The following is a 24722-nucleotide window of genomic DNA, read 5'->3' on the forward strand; positions in this document are numbered from 1 at the left end:
ATGAGTCAGGCGAAAAAAAATTGACTCTGAATGTTGTGTGTTTAAGGAAGAATGGACAACAAAATACTTCATCACCAATATCGGACAGAAAGCGATAGGTCGAATATGACAAGAAAATATTGCTGTTTTTAAAGACTACAACCTAAGGACCGATCACACCGAACGCGCATTTACATTCCGAAAACGTGACGTGCACTGTACTGCCTTTTTGTTGACGAGAAAAAAAGAGGAGCACGGTGCGCTTTTTTTATGTCGTTAGGCAACAACTGAATCAGCTGGGTATTTTGCAAGAGTAATGCTGTTGATATTATTAAAACTTTATTTTCAGGCTCTTTGTTCACATTAACACACTCATAATTACATGACTTGGAACAAAAAAGACTAAGATTCTTCCGTTTTATCTCATAGTTTGATAATGATTGATATGAGCATATTAATACAAGCTCAAATGAGATTGTTGTGAATTTGAGTCAAATTATATAATTACTGGTTAATGTATTAATTTTTGTCATAGAATATATTTTCCATGCATACATCCACTTTTAAAAGTCTTTTTATCAAAGATTTGTGGTTTTATCAAGTTTTATGATGATTGATCTGTATATTCTAAAAGCAGTGCAAATTAGATTATTGTAAATTTGACTGAATAGTAAAATTTAAGAATTATTTTTAATGTTAATATGAGATTTTTTTTCTATCAGACAATATCTTTTCTATTCTCCTGTAAAAACTACATTATTATTATTATTATTGTTATATTATTATATTTTATAAGAGATTATTTTATTGTTTTATGATGATTGATAAGTGATGGTAAATATAAATAGTGCAAATTCATTTGACTTGTAAATTTGACTCAATAATAACTATTTAAAAAATCTGTTTTGTGTTAATGTGACATGTTTCTGTCCAATATTACATGTTTCATGCATACTGCCAATATAAATAAAAGTTATTTTTTGAAGGATTTGACATGTGGTCCTTCACTTGGTTTGCAAAACTTGATGTGGCCCTCGGATTTGATGCGGCCTGCTTTGCTTTCGTGTCTATCACCTAGCAACAGCCGTACACACAACAGCAGCTCAATGACACAAGCGTAACAGAAGTTCAGAAGGAAAAAAAAACTGTGTGAACACAAACCAACTGAGAAGGTGACAAGGGAGGTCAATCGAACTTAGGTACGGTCCAAGCAATTGAACCAAGTGTGAAAGCACCCTCAATCGCTGATAATATCTTTATCTATTATTGACGGACTGCTGCTTCACACTCAAGACTGTTTATGCTATAATGAGGGCGAGATAATCACTAATGGGTGGGACTTACCCTCTCTGATGACATATACAAAGAGAGAATGCCAATTGTAAGAGGCTAAATTATTATATGCGTTTGTTTACATGACAAAACATGTATTTTTGACTCAAGAAGGTCCATACTGGCTCCAAAGGCAGATACTGATAAGATCAGGGCCTGCTGTGTGGACTTTGGGGGTTTTACGATGTGGTCACATGTTGATTGGTCAGTTTGAATGTCTCAGTATTTAGGCTTTAGTCACATGGTCAAGAAAGATACAAAATAGGTGGTAAAATGCGGCTCTGCCCCTTTTCTTTTTCTGGCCTGGCTTTTCCTGGTCTGCTTTCCTCCTCTGCTCCTCTCCTTCTCTGGGGTCTATCTTCTCTGACTCTACTGCAATCAGGCTAACTTCTGGGCCTGCTCTCTTTGTCTCTCTCTCCCTCCCCCTGTGTCTCTCCTGTTACCTCTGGTAACTTTAATTTAACATTTAAGCTGGGTACAATTTATATCATATGTTTTATCATTTCATATTTGATCATTTTATACAGTTATTTTGTAACTAATTCAGTTGTAACCATAGAGAATTATTGTCATTAAATCATCTCATTTTCAAGTATTTGTGAATTACTTTTGATTTAACATCAACACTTGACTGTTCCATATTGCAATACAATACAATCACATAATATCAACGCTCTCCCACATTTATAGCTATTAATACTGATATAAGATTGCAGAAGAATGGTTTGACTAGAATGTACAGTTTTTTACCATCAATACTGATAACTTTTAGTCATTCGGCAAAACTACAGTTCGAACCGCTGTGGTTTTAAAACCCAATCCTACACAATCAAGTGTTATAAAATTTGATTATAAAAAATATAATTTATGAATTTTTACCATCAGAGGCTGGGTATATTATGACACTGTTGCCACAAAACTGTGTGTTTAAACCCCTTATAAATGTGATTTTTGCATAATGGGTCACCTTTAAACGTGAGTCAGTGTTTTTCTAGTACTTTACAGGTACAGTGACATCACGTGGTGCGCTTTCAATGTATGCTTCCCATCTGGTAAGCGATATGTCATAGTAAAGCTCAGAGCACTTATCTGCACATGCTGCGGGTCTTAAACCCTACAGCATCGTTCTGTATTCAACAAGCGTTTGCTTGCTTTTGGAGGCTCCTGGAGCTCAATAAAAATTCTCCAGTGGTTGCATTGTAATGAGACATGCCAGGTGCTTTGCTGTTGATAACTCCCAAGTCTAGAAGCCCAACACACCTCAAAGCTCCAGCACTGATATTTCTTATTTAGGTTAGGCACTGAACACCTGCCATATTTAATTGTGCGCACATGATGTGACAGTCTTCATCTGGAGGTGGGGATTGTATGTAAACCGCAGCTGCATGCTGTTTTCCTCAGTGTTTAGTAACTTGGGAGCAAAGTTGCTTATTATCGTTCTTCTAGCTAATGAAACAGCACCAAACAAGCATCTTCTGTTAAACAGCGATACATTTGCAATAAACCTCTACGTCTTTGAGAGGAATTAGCTCAGATTTATTTTCCTACCCGTCTTTGTTGAAAAGTTTTTTTAAATTAAGTGTGGTCCAATAAGAAAAGGAACATTTCGTAAATGTTAAGATGATGGATTGGCATTGCTCATCAAAGCAATGGATGCAATTTGTTTCAGGTGGTTTTTAAGTCACTTTTATAGGATTTATTTGCTAATAAATTTCTAAGAGAAGTGAAATCTCCCTCTCTGCTGTAAAGCTGCACGAAGAGGAGTTTGACAAATGGCACGCGTGCATTTTATAACTTGTCTTTGAGCCATTTTTTCTGGTGTCTTCTGTCCTGCGTTATAAATTAGTCTGCGTTTACTGAGCGCTAGAGTGAATTCACAACCCAGGTGAGGAATGGGGCAGATGAAGCGTCATCAATGGGAGAAATCACACCAACCTTGAACGCTGTGAAACTGTGAACTGTAATGGGAAGCAGTAATATCTGCCACACTTTCAGTATTTCATGTCAAAGGAAGCAGCGCAGTGCGGAGGCCGTTCAGTTTTTATTAGGCATTTTACATAAATTGGGCCATATTTATACCTGGATTTTAAAGACTCCTTGGGTGAGAAGTTCTGTAAAACATCTGGAACAATTGAAAAACCTTTTAGAATTCGCAATTATCTCGGGGGGAAGCACATCCACTATATTATATCATCATATTAGTGGTATTATATTGATTAGGAAATAATCTTAATAAAAATGAGAGAATGATAGCCACCTCACCTCACCCCACCCCCGTTTTTTTATAGTGATAACTGATACTGATGACCATCTCATGAAAAGTGTCCATTAGTCACCATTTGGCTATTATTATTATAATTATAATTATTATTATTATTATTTAAGCAGTATAATACACTGATAAAACTGAAGCATGCCATCAAAAGTTCTATCAATTCATACAGGGCTAGTTGTATACATTGGTATATACTGATATACAGCCAGGTATCGGAACTGTACTTGGTATTATATGATACCACGAGCCCAGTAATCTGTATCAGAAAGGGAAAAAGGCTATCGAGTTATCTGTAATCTGCTTCTGCTTCAACTTTTGCTTTGTTTTTCATCTGATGTAGTTCCTTGAGATCTTTTACATTTTAGAGTAGGGGTGTGAACTTACACTTGGTTCGGTTTGGTTATGATGATCATGCCATCGATTTGGTTCAATTCGATATCTTGGTGCATCACAGTGCATTGACAATGGTTTCCATAAACAATTTGATATTTTACTTAGCAACACAATAATTCTTGTGTTAAAATGTATAAATATTTTAATATTTATATATTATTTGTAATACAATTTTGTCCTTTTAATACAAGCAGTCAGATATCTGTACTGTACCTTTAATTTTACGTGCTCAAAGAAAACACTCTTGAATATTTGAATCAATTCAAATACAATCACAGAAGACGTCATGAGCATTTATAACAAAGTAATGTAAATATTAATTTACTTTTGGAGCGTTGTTGAGGGAGTTTTTAAATGCCTATGATTGATCACGTGCTCAACAGAAAAGGCTGCGATTGGCTCAAACGGTCAGCGCGGCTCTGGCACTGTTCAGCAAACAGTGACACGGACACTGATGTTTAACGGCCACGGCGGTCAGCTGATCCATTATAGACGGCGACACGGTGAAAAAAACTCGCTCTGCAGACACGCTCATTTCTGGATCCACAATTAACGTTATTGTTCTAACAGCCGAGAGAAAAGATAAAACGTTACAGCAGGTCAAAGGGGCCACAGAGAGTGAGAGAGTTGACAGCTTTCGTTTTTTCCTAGCTGTGTCCTGATGTAGTTCCCTGTCCAGCAAACTCACAAGCAGTGAATTGTGCACAGTTATCTGCTGTTTACGTAGTTTTGAGTGTTTTAATTACTTGTTGTCTCCACTCTCGCTATAGTAACCAGTTATGATTATTACTGAACCGATACCGAATTGTTAGCGTCTGCATCGTGGTGTATTGAAAAAAAAAACAATTAATTTTGACACCCCTACTTTATACACTTCTTATCCACCACAAATGCACAGAAAGTAATCCTGTGATTACTTTGAATCTAATTCTGACTTGTGCTTTCCGATTTTACTTGCAATTTGATGAATTGCTCTCTAGGGCACATTTTTGACTATGCTTTTAATGATCTCAAACATCTTGCATGATCTATAGCTCCAATTAGCTCTTACCCTTATGATGAGATCGCCTAAAATGGATATTATTGTTAGGTGTAAATTAGATCTAATATCTAATCTGCAAGGTCCCAGAAGCACTTATTTTGGAGTATATCTGTTCAAGTCAGAACAACAATTTAAAAACCTGTGCCTGACCTCAATTTTATCCGAGGGCAACTGACAGTCCTCATCCTTCCTGCTCGTCTTCAGTTGTGTTTTTTTTTTTTTTTTGTCTTGTCAGTTTGGTACATTCCCACATACATTTGTTTTGGTAAAACCCTACAAATTCATTGCTTGACTGTAAATGCAGAGTGTAGGTGAAATTTTGATGTTTCCATCAAGAGGGTGCACCTGGTTTTAAACTTTACGTATTTTACTAGTGTCTGGTTATTAGGAGAGATGGGAACTAGTTTGTACTGACCTCTCCATTTGACCTGCATGTTATAAGCTGCTGTGTCTCTTAATGGTGTTTTGTGCAGTGTTCTCAGTATGGTCATTAGCGATTGTGAATTTAAAAAATACATATAATAACAAGGGATAAAGTACATTATGGTATTTTTAGTAATTGCTCTATGTTTAAGTGCATGATGTACTTTTGTTAATGAACGTAATTTGAAAAGCAATTTTTAGATAATTATTTAAGTTCTACCTTCAACCTGACTTTTGGTAATTGCTGGTCATTTAACCTTTTGCTAGGATGTGCTGACAAACCTTTGTCAAACCATAAAACTGCACAAATAACTATAATAATAATAACAACAGCAAAAAAACTGATGCTGTTGGAGAGTTTTTTTATAATGCGTTTCACCGTCAGCACATCATTTGCTCTCATAACTATCATTTGCCACCTGGTTTTTCCAACAGTTGCTACATTTGCACTACAAATAGCAAATAACTATTTCAGGCCTTTTGGCAAATGTGAACAGCATTTGCAGTGTAGATCAAAAATCCAATACTAATTGTGCAGAGAAAAATGTGTCGTCTTTGTCGGACGCACAAATTGGACTGGTTTTGCATATTCTACAGATGGTCTTTCATCTGTGAAATGAAGATGTTGTGGTCTTTCAGAACGATGTTTGCACTGTATCAAATAGCAGTCGTGTGATGGAGGCAGAAGCACTGTGCACTTCTGCTGCTTTCAAAAAAGGCCTTTTTTTTTGAAGGAGGAGAGTAAATTTGTGGCAAGTTATGTAAAATACCTCTGAGACACTAAAGCACTTTTCCTTTGAATATTTTTGGTCTATTTTCTGGGTTCATGTAAGGTTTATACTTTAATTGAAAGGATTTAATATGTAATATTTAATTAAGAATTAATTTTAATTTGGTTATAACTATTACCTTTTTTCTGGCGTGAGCAGGAATGGCTAGCAGCAATATTTTTTGGCCTCCAGAATAATGTCAAAAACAAACAGACTGCATTAAAAAAAAAACAAATCAATTACAATACAGGCTTTCATAGACAACCTTGGTAGTTGGAGAAGCTTTTTTTCCCAACAATCAGTTTAATATTATTATTATTATTATTATTATTATTATTATTATTATTATTATTATTATTATTATTATTATTATTATTATTATTATTATTATTTGGAAGCATGTAATTATAAAAATAATAATAATTATTATTATTATTTTTATTACTACTACTATTGGGAAGCATGCAATTTTTAATACATAATTTGGACTAAGAGTATGCAGTCTTTGGGATATGCTACTTCCTCATTAATAGACAGTTATGTTGCTTAGTTATGCGCCCTGTCAATCATCTTGTAACATCATTCACATTCCTTCCATATTTTATTTCCTTCCATATTGAAGAAGCAGCAGCAGTTAAATCTGCCATCCATGTTTCTTTCATTCAATGAAATCTGGGAGATCCCCAGGTGTTTGCATAATTATGCATTCATAATTATTGATCCAAAACACCTCTTTATAAAATCTCAGATTGTTGTTGCACATGAAGTATAATATGAAAAACGTCATTTACATATTTTCCAGTAGGTTGGATATTAATTAATATCATCAACCATCTTTATTGAAGCCTCCTGATTTGTCATTTCCATCATGTTTGTAGTTTAACAGTTTTTACATGCATTTGTTGTTCTAATCGCCCCTAAGCCCCTATTATGGGTTTTTGACGATGACTTTCCATGCAGTGTGTAATACACACTTTGCACTTTCAGATTTAAACCTCAGCTGGATGTTTTCATTCACTTATGAGTGAATTTCTAGATATCGAGATGTACAATGTGCCGACGTCGACATCTTGCATCACCAAATATGTGGTACCAGATCCGGTAAATCGTGAACGCGCCTTTTCCTTCAGCCACTAGCAGAGCGCAGGGGACTGGGACTGATCATGACACAAAGATGACGATCACTGACAGATGGAGATTTGGCTGTGGGGAATAAAGGGTTAAAGTTCATTGTCACAGTGAGTATTACACACCGCAGCTATCAGCAGTGCAATGTCTTAAAGCAAATAGGAATTTATGAGGCACATCTTTCCCGAGGTCATTTCTCAGTATCTAGAAATTCACTCATAAGTGAATGAAAACATCCAGCTGAGGTTTAAATCTGAAAGTGCACCATGTTTAAAACCATTAACTATTTAAAGGGCACCTATGGCAAAAAATCTAATTTTCCTGCAGGTCGCACACCAGAAACGCAGCTCGGCGTCGCGCCTCGCAGTGCCATGCATCTTAGAATTCTAAATATAGATTTCTATCAGGGTACACACAACGGTGCTTCAAGTCGGCGACTGTCGGCGGCGCCCAGCCACGATTCTGGACACTTTATATTTCTGCTGCGCCACAGAGCGACATCTGAATAGTTTCATTTTTAATAACATCAGAATGTGCATGTCTGGTGTGCCATGTCGCGGCTCTAGTGCCTCAGTCAAAGTTAATTCAGTGTGCGTGGTTATAAGTCTGTGTATAAGCTCTGCACTTGAAACTAGCACACAGTTGGCTGTAAAACTATACAAAGACACAAATGATTGTGTACTCTCTGCTTGGTCTGTGTCCGACTCGTACATGTACGGCTGAATGCTGGTCCTCTCACTCATGTTGCTTCTCTGTGTCTGTCTGTCTGTTGCTAAACACAGAGGGCGGAGCTTTTGGCTCTGCCCCCTTGATATGTTGGGCGGGAAGTCGAGACTAATTTTCATGTGAAGCAACACACCCCTAAAACAATTGCCTGTGTACACAGCCCCAAAATGACACTTTTTAACACATTATAATAAAACAATCTGAATTATGTTTTGAACTGAACCTAAACTGGCACACTCAGAAGGACCATAATATTAATATTAAATCTTAAACAAAGGGGTAAACTATGTGCCCTTTAATGAAGTAGTCGACTTGGAGTCAAATAAATGAATCGAGTTGGGTTCGGATCTTTTGTCTGAACGCGCTGACGTCAACATCGTACATCACCAAATATGTAGTCCCAGATCCGGTAAAACGTTTCCTTCAGCCACTAATAGAGTGCAGGGGACTGGGACTGATCATGGGACTGGGACTGATCATGACACGAAGATGATGATCACTGACAGATAAAGATTTGGCTGTGGGGAATAAAGGGTTAAAGTTCATTGTCACAACAACACCGCAGTATAGCCGACCTAGTGCTGTGTTTTTTCTTGTCATTTTTCAGATTTTTGATATAATAACCTACGCTGCAACGCAAGATTTGTCGGCTCTTTGCTATTGAAGGAGCAGCAGTTCTGACTTAATAATTCACAATTCTGACTTAATAACTCGCACTTCTGACTTAACTCAGAATTCTTACTTAATAACTTAGAATTCTGACTTAATAACTCAGAATTCTGACTTAACTTAGAATTCTGGCTAAATAACTCAGAAATCTGACTTAATAACTTAGAATTCTGACTTAATAACTCAGAATTCTGACTTAATAACTTAGAATTCTGACTTAACTCAGAATTCTGACTTAATAACTTAGAATTCTGACTTAATAACTCAGAATTCTGACTTAATAACTTAGAATTCTGACTTAACACAGAATTCTGACTTAATAACTCAGAATTCTGACTTAACTCAGAATTCTGACTTAATAACTCAGAATTCTGTTTTAATAACTCAGAATTCTGACTTAATAACTTAGAATTCTGTTTTAATAACTCAGAATTCTGACTTAACTTAGAATTCTGACTTAATAACATAGAATTCTGACTTAATAACATAGAATTCTGACTTAATAACTCAGAATTCTGACTTAATAACTTAGAATTCTGACTTAACTCAGAATTCTGACTTAATAACTTAGAATTCTGACTTAATAACTTAGAATTCTGACTTAACAACATAAAATTCTGACTTAATAACTTAGAATTCTGACTTAATAAATTAGAATTCTGACTTAACTCAGAATTCTTACTTAATAACTTAGAATTCTGACTTAATAACTCAGATTTCTGACTTAATAACTTAGAATTCTGACTTAATAACTTAGAATTCTGACTTAATAACTTAGAATTCTGACTTTATAACTCAGAATTCTGACTTTATATTTTTTTTTACAGTGTATTTATTTATTTATTTATTTATTTATTTTTATTCAGTGGTGGGAACGGGCTTCCATAGATGTGTTTTATGTTGTAGAATAAAGCGTGAAATTATCTTGATTTTGCGTTAGACCCATTCAAAAAACCCATTGACTTTGGGACGAGGGAACCAAGAACTGCTAAAATGCTAACTCACTTCCAGGTTTTTGCATACAAATTGATAGTCATAATTCCTCCACTCTATTACACAAACTAACATTACCGAAAAAGATGATTCCCCAAATCGTCAATGTATAATTCGCACCCTGAGTAAAACCCCTGCAGGGTTTATAAATAAATGCAGCTATCAGAAGTGCAATGTTTTAAAGCAAATAGGAATTTATGATGCACATCATTCCCAAGGTCAGTTCTCAATATCTAGAAATCCATCGTTTTACTGCCCTGTCTATTTTCGATTCATATTCCTTCCATTCCATTGTCCAGCTATCAGATGACTTGATGCTCTGCCTGCAGCGACAGGTTGAGTGTGTGTTTGTGTCTTTCTGCAACTCCATGGCTTTTGCGCTGGTGTAAATGATGTGACACATGTGCAAGACCAAAGTATGTCCAGGGAAATCCAGGATCCTGTGATCGCAGCCTCATGTGTTAAAGCATCACTGACTGCGGATTAATATGATCCTGTTGAATTGGATTTGACAGAAGAAACAGTTCGGTGACCTCAATCGAAAGTCATTATTGACTGCTTGGTAGAAAGCGTGCGCTATGAATAATGATGTTGCTTTTATGTGGAATGTAGTTATTGATATTGCTGCCTTTTTGGGGTTCTTAGTTGTGTAAGCTTGCAGGACAAGATGTATAAACAGCAATGCAACACCTTGGGGGTCTGATGTAATGTGTAGAAATGCACTGTCCGTGTGCTGGCCAATGTTAAACATCTTTAATTAAGACCGTTTTCAGAATTCACTAGGCACATTAGGTTTTTGCGTTTATTTATTGATTAAAATGAAGTATCCTATGCTAGATTTATTCATTTATAAATTACAATATATTTTAAATTTGTGGTTAAATGTAATTTCAATCATTTAAATCTGAGTTTTCATTGATCATTAGTCTAGTTGTATTAATTTATTTATTAATATAAATCTTCAGTTTCATGTCATTCTTTAGAAAGTATTCGAATATTATGTTTTACTGTTTTACCTTCTTTTTCTTTTTTCCACTCTTTCCTTTTTTTTCCTTTTTCATCTCATTTTCTTCCTTTTTATTTCATCTCTTCTTTTCCCTCTTTTTGTATTTCATCTTTCTATTTTTCTTTTTCTTTTTCTCTTCTTTTTCCTCTTTCTTTTTCCTCTTTTTCTTTCTATTCTTTTTCCTCTTTCTTTTCTTCTTTTTCCTTTTTCTTTTTTCCTCTTTTCTTTTTCATCTCTTTTTTTTCTTTTTTTTCTCTTTTCTTACTCTTTTTCCTCTTTTTCTTCTTTCTTCTTTTTAATCTTTTTCTTCCCTTTTCTTTATTCTTTTTTTCTTCTTTTTCCTCTTTTACTTTTTCCTGTCTTTTTCTTCTTTTTCCTCCGTTCTTTCTCCTTTTTCATTTCCTTTTTCATCTTTTTTCTTCTCTTTCCTCTTTTTTTCTTGTTTTCCTTTTTGCTCTTTCTTTTTCATCTCTTTTCTTTTTTCTTTCTTTCTCATTTTTCTCTCGTATTCTTCTGTTTCCTCTTTTTCTTTTCCTCCCTTTTCTTTCTCTTTTTCCTTTTCTACTTTTTCTCTCCTTCTTTTCCTCTCTTTTTCCTTTTCCTCTTTTTCCTTTTTCCCTTTTCTTCTTTTTAATCTCTTTCCTCTTTTTTTTCTTGTTTTCCCCCTTTTCTCTTTTTTCCCTTATCTACTTTTCTTCTTTTTTCTCTCTTCTTTTACTTCCTTTTCATCTCTTTTTCCTTTCCTCTTTCTTTTTTTCTCTTTCTTTTTCTTCCTTTTCCTCTTTCTTTTTCTTATCCTCTCTTTGTCTTTTCCCTCTTTCTTCTGTTTTCTCCCTTTTACCTCTCTCTTTTTCTTTTGCTCTTTTTCTTCTTTTTCCTCTCTTTCTTTTTCTACCTTTTACTCCTTTTCTTTATCTTCTTTTTTTCATCAGCATTCTTCAAAATATCTTCTTTTGTGTTCAACAGAATAAACGAGTAAATGTTTGGAACCACTAGAGGAATATACATCTGCTTGTTTGAGTCTCCTGGACTTGGTTCTCATTCATTTATGAATTTTTCCAACAGTTATAAAGTACATTTCTGAGGGGGTAAAAGAGAATCACTACTTGCAATTTTGTATAATTGAGTCAGATTTGAAAGATGTTAAATTAATTTATTCACTAGATTGGAACAACTAGAATTCTTGGGAAATATATGAGTGAAACTTTGAAATTCAAGACATTTTGTAAAGTTGTAATTGTTCTAAATGCAGTCAGTAATGTTAGATATACTTAAAAATATGTGTGGGACAAGTGTAAAACGGAAAAACCAGAGTTACCTTATTATTTTCTTGTCATTTAATGTGAACCTGAATCATTGTATGGGAAAAGGGAAGGAAATACTTTCACACCATTTCCCCCCTACTTTTTGTGTAAAGTGCCATATCTTTTTGTCACACATTTTAATGCCTATGACACTTTACACTTTCTAGAGTTCTTTTTTGTGTGATTCTGGCTTTCTGAAAGATGTCCAGAAACAGGTCATACATTTTTAGTTTTCATGCATCTCTCATGGGTTTTTCAGTCAGCACAGATATGTCAGTTCATGGTATGGACTGATAATTGCTTTTTTTACAACCTCATATGACACACACTTGTACGCGCGCACGCACGCATGCACCTGTTTGCTGGCGAACGATTCTTTTAATTACACATCTCAATAGCAGCTTCCTTAGTGAGTTCTACTTTAACACCAGACCATCATTTAATTGCGCTTTCTTTCAAGTAGTCCTCATTATGCTGTTTCTTCCCCTGAAAATGCCATTCATCATCACGCAGTCATTTATTATGCAACTCATATGTGATTAATGCTAATCTGTCATCATCGTCTATGCAAAACAGAAAACAGATTGTTTTGTTCAAGCCAGGCAGTTTTTCCCAAGTGCTCTTGAAGAAAAGCTTTAAGTTGCTCTCAGCTTCTCTAGGGGATTGAGAAATGTTTTAAGAAGCAAAATAAAAATAAAATAAAATGAATAAACAAAAATATATTTTCCTCCTGTGTGCTGGATCAGTTTGTAATGTTACTTTTTTTATACTGTATTTTTTTAGAATTGCTTAATTATAATTACACGTAATAATATTAATAATAATTTTAAGTATAACTTATGAGATATTTTATATACAGTTGAAGTCAGAATTATTAGCCCCCCCTGTTTATTTTTCCCCAATTTCTGTTCAATGGAGAGAAGATTTTTTCAACACATTTCTGCACATAATAGTTTTAATAACTCATCTCTAATAATTTATTTTATCTTTGTCATGATGGCAGTAAATCATATTTGACTAGATATTTTTCAAGACACTTCTATACAGCTTAAAGTGACATTTAAAGGCTTGACTAGGTTAATTATGTTAACTAGGCAGGTTAGGGTAATTAGGCAGTTATTGTATACCGATGGTTTGTTCAGTAGAATATATCGAAAAAAAAAATAGCTTAAAGAGGCTAATAATTTTGACTTTAAAATGGTTCATAAAAAATTAAAAACTGCTTTTATTCTAGCCGAAATAAAACAAATAAAACTTTCTCCAGAAGAAAAAATATTATCAGACATACTGTGAAAATTTCCTCGCTTTATTAAGCATAATTTAAGAAAACAAAACAAAAAAAAAATCAAATGGGGCTAATAATTCTGACTTCAACTGTATGTATGTGTGTGTGTGTGTGTGTGTGTGTGTGTGTGTGTGTGTGTGTGTGTGCGTGCGTGTGTGTGTGTGTATGTATATATATCTATAATAAAAGATAAATAAATAATTGTTTGTACAATATTATATGATTTTAATATTTTATTTACTGTTTTATTATGGTGATATATATTAATTGTAGATATTTTTATTCATACTGATTTATTATGGGATTATATATATTAAGTGCAAAATAATAATAATAATAATAATAATATTACTACTACTACTACTAATAATAATCATCATTTTTATTTATTTTATTTTTGTTATTTTATTTTATTTTAATATAGCATTTTATATTATATTATCTATATTTTTTATTTATTTTTTTAATTTTTATATTGTATTATTTTATATTATATTGGTATTATATTTTATTTCATATATATATATATATATATATTATTATTATTATTATTATTATTATTTTTTTTTTTTTATTTATTTTATATTGAATTTATTTTGATTTTGATTTTATTTTAACCTAAAACATTTCGTCCCTGTATTTTATTGTGATCAAATGCAGCTTTGCTGAATGTGACATATCTAAAACCATATACTGTAGTGTGAACATTTGTAATTAATTCTCCATCTAAATTTAGTTTGTTGCAATTCAGCAATTTTTCAGAGCAAATATTGATCACTACAGTGTAAATTACCTTCTTGTATTGTAATATCTTTACATCACTTTTCTTTTCCAGGTCTATTATCTGAAGGAACATGTAGTGCTCTTTCAGCCAGTTTTTCCAAGTATTTGCTGAAATAATAACTCTGCAGTAAAGAAAAAAAAGGGTATTCGGAACTCTTTTTATTATTATCTCTGCATTTAGCTTGTCTGCAGCTTAAGTCGTGTTCTCAGCAGTCAGTGCTGGTCATTGAGTTTCTGCCTTCAGGCAATGAAATTACATCAGAAATCATGAAAAAGCTGATGCAGCATCATCTAGATCCAATGTAGATGCTGAGGTGTGACAGAGTGAACAAAAATGTAAATTTCTCCATCAATTTTGGTCAATCTTGAAGCTTTTACGTCACACTTTTACCATTGAGAACTGGGCTTGCATGTCTTTGATGCATCAAAGTGGAATTAACTTGTGAATGCATCCAAGCTAAATTCACCCAAGCAATTAAGAGTTTAAGCGAATCTGCCAGATAAAATCATGAATGAACAGCCTGCAGAAAACGATGACCAAATGCTTATTTAATGTACCATATTTAATGTATTAAAAGAATTATTAGTATTTAAATCACATTTTGAATTTTTAATTTGTTGAAATATACCTGAAAATGTAATTAGAAAATATTTTTTGCTTGTAATTTCTTGTGGTGTTTGTTTTTGGTAAATTCTTTGACATGAGTAGTAGCTGGGCCAATACACCATATTATGTTGAAAATTGTGATAAAATTTACATCAATAACAATGATAAGCTCCGGGTTTTTACTCCATATTGATCTAAGAGCCAATAATGTAACAGAAATGTGCAACAATGGGATTCTAAATGTTTGTTGTGATAGAGATGTACCCATTTTTTTATTTATGTTTTTATTTAATTATTTTTTGGTCACCAAAAATTTATCGGCCAAAAATATGTTATGTCATTTAATGGACCCTCTAATTTTTGTGGCTTCAGTCATTGTCTGGGTACTGGAAGCATTACCAACTTATATTGAAATAAATATCGTTATTGTTCAATATGGAAAATAATTATTGCGATTACTTTTTCGCCATATCGCCCAGCCCTTAGAGTAGTTATAAATTTTTTTTTTTTTTTGGAAAAATATATTTATAGAAAAAAATAATATTTAGCATTAGGGATGTAACGATTCACCTGATTTTTTTATTTCTTTTTTTTTAAACAAAATTATTTGAAACTAATTTAAGGTGAAGAGCCCTTTCATTTTTTCTCAAAATATAATATATTTTCTGCCTTAACAAAATTGCTATTTTAAAAACAAACCCCCCCCCCCCCCCCTCAAAAAAGAACAATACAAACTAAAGAAGGCTCATTATTAAACAAATTAAACTGTTCTGGGATTTTACATTTTTAAAAAGAAATATCTCTATATTTATGCTTCTGGCATAAGCTGAGATCTTTGCACGTTTACAATGTCCCCTGCTAATGAAAAAAACTCTTTCACTGGGGACTGAGATGGCTGCTGTGGAGAGGAAAGCCTTTCCTAAACTAACCCTTTGATCCAGACAGGAGTTGAACATGATTATGAAGGTGAATAATTCATATTACTTGTATAATTAATTAGTGTAAGTATCAGTGTGATACACTTAAGGAGAGATAATCCTAAACATTTTAAAACAATTCAACAATAAGCAGATTGTTAAAATATGCATAAACTAATTTGAAAAGGAGAGGGTAAAAATAGTCTAGTAACAGCTTCTGTAACAGAACAACGTTCTCTTTCAGTCTGAAAAACATCTTAATACATTTGCTATGAAAACACTGATGCACTGCATGATCTCTGTAGCACTCGTTGGAGCAAGCGGAGCTGCCAATTATCCGGTCCATGTGGTTTGGTTTATTAATAGTGTTTTTGTGTATAGACATCTGTGACGGTAGTTTTTCACCGTGCTGACAGTTATGTGCATTATATTAGTTTTTCTGTTAGTGTAAATAAATGTCTTTTAGCAGTATTTGCAGTTTGTATGGCGCACTTTTCCGTTGTCTTTTCACTCTGCTGCCCCACTTCTTCCTTGCCGTTTATTTGCCGGTAAAGCGAAATTGCGGCAGTAAACACAGCGCCCTCTCTGTTCAAGACATGTATCGTGATTCATTCAACATTTCAAACGGTTTGAATCGTCACATATTCGAATCGATTTTTGAGTCGGCTCATGGTGAATCGTTGCATCCCTATTTAGCATTGTTACACATGCAGTTTAGTTGTTTTCCCTCTACTTTAAATTGTTTTGTTTGTTACATATGCATAATTTATGATTGTCAACTTAGAAAATTGAAGAAAAAAACGCATTTATAATATTATAAAAATAATAAAACATTTTTAAAATATTACAAATGCGTTTTTTAATTAAATGCTTGGAAATGTATAGAAAAGCCAATCTATAGGACCATTTTAGAAAATGAATAATTTGTTGCACTACTGGAGTATTGTTAAAATTTATTAAAGACAAAAATATCTATTTTAGAAATGGTCACCAAGAGCCAATTTCAAGCTTTTATTGTCTCTGTTTTTTTTTTTTAGTTGGCTTCAAGCATCTACAGCTTTGCCTGCTCTCTGTGGAATCATCACACAGACTCATTTCTACAGCAGATCTACACTGGAGACCAACAGACTGCTCTCAGCTCTCTAGAGCGAACACTGCTCTCTCTGAAAGGTACACACACACTCATACATGCACACATACACACATATGGCCAGTTCTGAGACACTCGCTGCTGCTTCTCTCAGCCTCCGCCTGCAGATTACAGACTTAAGCAGTGCTACATAAAAGCACAGAGTCTGCTGGAGTTAATGCAGTGAAGCAGTCGCTGACCTCAGTAGCTGTAAACCCTCGACAGAATGAGAGAGTTCAGGCTTCTAAAGTGTAAACTGTGCTGCTGATTTTAATTACTGGGCTGTTTTTGAAGCAGATTCATGTACGAGTATGTAATACAAGCACTTTATGGGTAAAAAAAAAAAACATTCAAAAGCAGAATGTGGGTGGAAAGTGTAAACATGCTTATTAAATGGATCCAGTATGTTTTCTGATGTTAGAATGTAAATTCTCTGATAGTTATTGATATAAATATGAAAGTCTTAGTAACTCTATTGAATTACCTATTTTATTTTTAAATGTTTATTTATTTTGAATATTTATTACATGCCTGAAAATTAAATTTGTATGCTTTTAATGTAGCTTGTAATTTCAGAGTTTTATGGTTCGATTTTTGTTTACAAATTCCATTTTTACACTTTCTACTTAGGAAATAGGAAAAAATAAATATTAGACAAATTACCACAACCATTTTTTAAAGGATTAACTTAACGTTTTCTGTCATGTGTGCTTGACATGGAAATTAATTGAAATTAGAACATACTATACACTACCTGACAAGTCTTATCATCAATCTCAGTTGTAAGAGCAAAAAATAATAACATGACTTCTAGTTGATCATTTTGAAAAGTGGCACAAATTAGATTTGTCAGATAAGTCATCTGTTGAACTGCATCCCAATCATCACAAATACTGCAGATGACCTAATGGAAGTCGCATGGACCCAAGATTCTCCTAGAAATCAGTCAAGTTTGGTGAAGGAAAAATCATGGTTTGGGGTTACATTCAGTATGGGGTGTGCAAGAGATCTGCAGAGTGGATGACAACATCAACAACCTTAGGTATCAAGACATTTGTGCTGCCCATTACATTACAAATCACCGGAGAGGGCAAATTCTTCAGCTGTATAGCGCTCCTTTTCATACTTTAGCCTCCATATCAAAGCTCCTGAAAGCAAAGAAGGTCAAGGTGCTCCAGGATTGGCCAGCCCAGTCACCAGACATGAACAATATTGAGCATGTCTGGGATAAGATGGAGGAGGCATTGAAGGTGAATCCAAAGACTCTTGATAAACCCTGGGAGTCCTGCAAGAAGGCTTTCTTTGCCATTTCAGATCACTTTATTAATAAGTTATTTAAGTCATTGCAGAGATGGATGGATGCAGTCGTCCAAGCTCATGGGAGTCATGCAGAATATTAATTCTTTTTCCACTGCATCATGACTATATATTCTATACTATACATTATTTCTGTTAAGTGACAAGACTTTTGTCTAAGCAAAGTCAGACCTGTCCTAATTAAATCATTAAAAATCAAGGCATGATCAGATTTTTTTCATATTTAGGCCTTTGCCTTTCATATAAGCCACTTCTGATACCAAATGATCAGCTACAGGGTGGGCCATTTATATGGATACACCTTAATATACTTTTTGGGAATTTCACAATAAAAAACAATGGTGTGCATTGTTTTAACGTTACGTTACTCTTTCATGGGTTATTTACAAGCCCCCTCACATATACTAATGTGCCACAAACAGGACCATATGACCATGAATATCACCAACCATTCCCATTTTATTAAGGTGTATCCATATAAATGGCCCACCCTGTAGAAGTCAAGTTATTATTTGTTGTTCCTAAAACTTGGATGGGTGACAATACTTTTGTCAGGTAGTGTATAGCTTATGCTTTTTTGTTGTTGTTCATTAAACCATAATATTAAATACATATATTAAATACACAATATACGTATATTAAATACACAAAATACATATGCAATTTACCTTTCATATACATTAAAAGTGAAACATTTGTGTTGCTTATATTTCATTATTTTATCATTTATATATGTAATTACTGAGTAATAGCAAAAGCATATGTGGCTAAATTGTAACTTGTTTCCTTTTTCCCCTAAATCCTCACTAGGATTTATATTCAGTGTTTAAAGGTATAGAAATGGTAACCTAAGTTTCTTTTTGTGATATGAAGTATTTTTGATGTAATAATTCCGCTGTAAGTAATTAAAGGTCTGATCATTCTGTAAAATTATGTTCCACAGTTCTTCGAAAGCTTACTGTCCATGGGTTCATTGATCCACAAAACAACATGGAAGTCATGGTGAGTGCTTACTTAATCCCAACAATGAATGAAAATGTATCATAAATCACATCATATAACAAAACAAGAAAACAAAGTATAAAGAATCCCAGATAATAAGATGTTAATTAGATTTAGGTCAACTCATTTCTGTTGTACTATCTGCAAATCATGCGAGGAGGTATGTTGTAACCCTGCAACTTACAGAAAACATTCTTATGTTTACTTCCTGCTTAATCAAATGTGAACTTAAAGTCAGGGCTGATTTATTTAAACGGCTGATCAAACCGCTTTTTTTCATCCATTAAATTAGTTTTAAGGAAAGAGAAGGAAAACTTTGAAACAGAGCAGTTGTGTTTGGAGTGAAATCAACCTTAGGGTTATGATGTTGGAGGTTTGACATTAAAAATAAATCATCGCAAGTAAATGAGATGCTCATTCTCAAGTGGAAAATGGGGGCTGGGGAAAAAAACAGGTCAGTCTGAATATTTAATGCCTTACATCTATATCCTGAGATAGTTGTGTGTGAAATATTGGAATATCTCTCCTTTAAACACAACAGTTTCTGCCTTTTCTTTGACACAAGCAAAATAACGATGATGTATTTGCTCATTTTGCTGTATTTAAATGGGTTAAATGAGAGTTTTGTCACAGTGTAATCCGAATGGAGGAGGGTTTGCTGGCACGCAGCACATGCTGAAGTGCAGCCAAACTCTGCAGGAAGCCCATATGGTGCCTTCATCTCTTAATGCATCTGTGGGAGTTTGCTTATCAGACATCATTTTCACATTGCATTGATGCCATCTTTTCTAAACCTTAATGAGTCTAAACAAACTTTTGTAGTGCTCTCTGTGCTAAAGAACATGACTGAAAGACTTGATGCGCGGTGTTTTTTTAATAGTCTGAAAATATGGTGCTTTTATTTTTTAATAATTAGTTCATTCAATTCATGTTTACTTTTGTAGCGCTTTTACTATGTAGATTGTGTCAAAGCAGCTTAACATAGACGTTCTAGTACATTGAAACTGTGTCAGTTCAGTTTTCAGAGTTCAGTTCAGTGTGGTTTAATTTTCACTGCTGCAATTCGAAACACTAAAGAGCAAATTCATCGATGCGCAGCTCCACATGTACCAAACCAAGCAAGCCAGTGGCGACAGTGGCAAGGAACAAACTTTAAAAACTTATGTTAATGTATTTACTTACATGAACTAATTATGAACAATACTTGTAGAACATTTATTAATCATAGTTTAACATTTACTAAGTCATTATTAACATTCAAATTCATGTTTGTTAACATTAGGTAATGCACTGTGAGTTAACATGAACACATACTGTAATAAATGTATTGTTCATTGTTCGCTCATATTAGCAAATGAATTAACTAATACCATCTTATTGTAATGTGTTACCAAAAAATTATATTAAAAAATAATAGTAATTTGTTGCTCTGAAGGACCATTTTTAGGCTGATTTACTAACAGCTTGATGCAGTGACAATGTTTGTTTTGGCTTTAAAAAATCTGTGAATATTTAAATTGTTAATGTTTATATAACACAAATATTGTATAATTAATACAATTTTAATAATGAATTAATTTTCCTTCGGCTAGTCCCTTTATTCATCAAGGGGTCGCCACAGCGGAATGAACCGCCAACTTATCCAGCATATGTTTTACACAGCGGATACCCTTCCGGCTGCAACCCAGTAATGGGAAACAACCATACACACTCATTCACGCACATACATTATGGCCAATTTAGTTTATTCAATTCACCTATAGCGCATGTCTTTGGACTTTGGGGGAAACTGGAGCTCCCAGAGGAAACCCACGCGAACACGGGGAGAACATGCAAACTCCACACTGAAATGCCAACAGAACCAGCCGGGACTCGTACAAGTGACCTTATTGCTGTGAGGCGACAGTGCTAACCACTGAGCCACCATGTGTGCTAATGTACACTGGTAAAATTGTTTTCTTAAATAGTAACATCCATGGTAACATTACTGCAGAAATATCTGTTTTTAATTGTAATTAAACATATTCTTAACAATTATGGTAATACTTCTGTTTTAGGACTAATTCTTACTATTAACTAGTGGCTTATTACCTGCCTGATATTAAGATATTGGCTGTTTGTTTGTGCTTAAAGTACATACTCTGCATGATCTTATTCTGCATCCCTAATCCTACCCAATACCAAAACCCAACTACTAGCTTAATAACTTTTAATAAGCAGGAAATTCCTCCATCAGAGATGAGACCTTTTATCAACATTTACATTTTAAACAAGTGGCAAGAGGAGTGGGATGCATTGGGAAATAATAAATTGCATGAAATCCAGCCTGAAATCTCAAACAGAATTTTAAGACATTTTAAGACTAGATTTGATCAAGTTATTTTTTACCAGATGTCGTATTGGGCATACAAGATTAACCCATGTTTTTTTGCTCAAAGGTGAAGACCCCACTCAATGTTTGTGCTGCAAAACTCACCTTACTGTAAAACACATTTTACTGGACTGTCCTGCTTTTAAGGATTATATATATTTATGAAAAGAACTCTCGTAAGGACATTTTGAACAAAGTGACACCAGAAAAGATTTTAGAATTCTGATCATATATTAACACTAAACATCTTATTTAACTTGTGTATTCATTTGTTTGTTGTTCTTAATTGTTTATTTAATATTGAAATGTTCTTGCCATGAAAATAGCCTTGGTTGCTGACATGGCAATAAAAAAATACATTACATTACGTTATTAAGCAGGAACTTTAGATAAAGGTAAACAAAGTCTTACCGTTATTCCTTATTTTCTGATTCCTGTGTGTTTTCAATTTATTTTTGCATTTTAGATCGCATTATGTCCATAATGATCTCCACTCTGCCTTTTTTTGATATTTAAGTGTTTGACAAAGTGATGTATAATGACGTTTTAGGAGATCGAAACAATATTGTTTTGTTTTTTTATACAAATTGTTACCAATCCCACTTGATCTGCCAGTACTTTTTTTTTACGTTGAAATTTTTTTTACATTTTTAAATATATTATTTCATATACAATATATAGTTTAAAACTACTAATATGTCAATAAAAGTCACAATGTTAAACTGTAAAGTTAATTGGGACAGAAATCAAGTTCCTATAATGCCATTTGAAAGCCATTAATAATGTGAAAATGTGATTATTTATTATTGAGAAACCTAAACCTTTTCACTGGTATTGATACAAACTACTGAATGTTTGACGACACTGCTTCTTAATATACACTTTCAGTCTATATAAAAGATATAGGGAAGATTTTTATACAGCAGAACTGAATGATTTCAAATATTCACTATAAATTCACACCGTATTGAGCATGAATTTGACATTCCAGCTCCATCCCCTTCTGCTTTAAAGAAGATCCCAATTTTTTTTCTCTCCCCAAGTTCATCTATTCATCCCTTGATCTGGCAGTCCATTTGTTCGACTGTCAGTCCAGCTGCATCTTCTTTTGACATTTTGAATTTGAGCTTATTAGTCGCAGTGAAGAAAATGATGATGCCACCATTATTGATCCTTTCTTGAGGTAAGACGGCTCAAAAAGAGAATATTTTCAATGAGCTTCTGCCTCAGGCAATAAGTCAGCCACTGAAAAACCGAAACACCGTGTTCTTCCTCTTGGGCTGAAGCTCTCTTGCCTCTCTGGAGTCTCTTGGACTTTAATGTCGTCTTTCAGCTCAAAGCCACCGAGTCCCTGTAATGAAATACCTTTTTTTTCCTACAGTCCTCCTCGTTTCTCAGTTCATTGTTCCTTCATGCTTATCAAACCCAGAACATCTTCAGGCTGCGTTTGAATGATGTTGAGTGCCTGAAGTGGACTGGTGTTCAGCCACCAGAGAGATTTCACATCACACTGAGTGTATATGTTTGGAAATGCAAATGAGATCAGAAACAAACGTGCTTCAATTTATTACATAGTAGAGAAGTTCGTACTTGGAACATACATGCTTGAAATTGATCCAGAATGCAGCAGAAAGACTGGAATTTAGGAATGCAAAAAGAACACAAAATGTACTCTTGCTTATTACTGACTGTGTACAATTCTTTAAAAATATTTCTTGTTTTCATTTCATGTTATTTCATATTTCAAATGTCATCTCAGTTTGGCTAGAAGGTTGTTTTTTTTGTGGTTGAAAAATTCGAATCAATAATTATACAGAAAGCCTCAATCTTATTAATAAAAATAAAAGTAACAACAACATAACAACATGTTTAATTATATAGAATTCCTGTAAAGGTCATTTTATATTTATCATTTATTTATATTTATTACACATCTGTCTGAAATACTTGGTTCTGATTGGTCAGTCATGACATTCCAAGGTATGTTATTCCGATATCACAACCCCTAAATAACTATGGCTCATCCGAGAACTTGACCGTCAGTGAATACATCCAAGTCCACATACTTCCATTCACATTCATATGAATCTGTTTGTCTGTCACTCTACTTTTCTGACTATTTGGTATTCTCATGTGAATAAATAATGTGTAGGTTAGTATATGCTCTATTTGGATAGTTTTGTTTCTGTCAACTTTGCGTTTTTTGACTGTTTGGTGGCATCTTGTGACTAAATAATGCGCAGGTTAGTGTATATTCCATTAGCTGTTTTTGTTTGTCAGCTTTGCGTTTAATTAAAGAATTGATAAACTATTACAGCTCAGAACTATGTTTTGTGTCTATTTTTATGTTTTGTGGCAAGTAGGTATGCACCGACACCATTTTATTTTGGAACCGATCTATTTTCCATACCAAAAATCTGAGTATCGACTGAGACAGATTTTTTTAATTTTAATTAAGCATAATACAGTTTCTATAGTTCTTGTGATAAACTTAAATAATATATCTTCTTCAGTAAAAATAACAGACCTCTAGGCCTACTGTATATGACAGATGGCACAATCTAACTAAACATGATGCTTGCTGTAAACTAGGCTACATTATTTGAGCATTCGTTATGACATTGATCTGTTGTGGTCCATCTTATATTTCCTTTTTAATAAGATTTTTCTTTGAAATCTGTAGGCTACCACTATTGACTCATATCAAAACACATACTGGTCTGTTAAATAAAGTATTAATATAAATAAATTTACAGTGAAACATTCCGTTTCAGTGTAGCCTATATTAGGCTATATAATTTTCTGTTAATAACTATCCATATTGCGCTGTCAGTTTCACTTTTAATAATTTTATCAACTACATTGAACACAATGAGCCAGGCTTTACAAACTATTCGCAGCACTGAAAGTATTCCCCTCAGAAGAATAAACTCAGTCAGAAGAAGTATGAGGGAACAGAAACTTTTAAAATTAAAGAATGATTTTACAGATCGGTGCACATCGTGTCTGCGCCGGTGCTTGAATGAAGTGCTTCAAGCATTACTGAGACACAGCCCTCCGGTATCTGTGGACACTTTCAAAACTTAGCAGCACAAAGAGAAGAAATCAGTGCATCGAGGATCTGTCCAGTGCATTATTTAGCCTTTACTAACCCTCTCCTCTCCAGTGTTGTGAATGCAATCTGCTGATCTAACAGACACAGAGCAACATGATTTAGAAACAGTAATGAACTCCATGTTGCAGGTCTAAATGAAAATATTTAATGCAAAAC

General features: G+C 33.8%; 1 protein-coding gene across 1 annotated transcript in view; it reads left to right on the forward strand.

The window, feature by feature from the left end:
- Positions 1-24722, forward strand: part of ipo11 (importin 11) — a 311095-nt gene that overhangs the window by 50226 nt on the left and 236147 nt on the right. The window contains exons 6-7 of the mRNA XM_056464319.1: positions 16670-16802; positions 19022-19080. Of these exons, the coding sequence (XP_056320294.1) occupies positions 16670-16802; positions 19022-19080 (192 nt within the window). The remainder of the gene's footprint in view (positions 1-16669; positions 16803-19021; positions 19081-24722) is intronic.

This window comes from Danio aesculapii, chromosome 8 (genome assembly GCF_903798145.1).
Source record: "Danio aesculapii chromosome 8, fDanAes4.1, whole genome shotgun sequence".
NCBI classification, from domain to species: domain Eukaryota; kingdom Metazoa; phylum Chordata; class Actinopteri; order Cypriniformes; family Danionidae; genus Danio; species Danio aesculapii.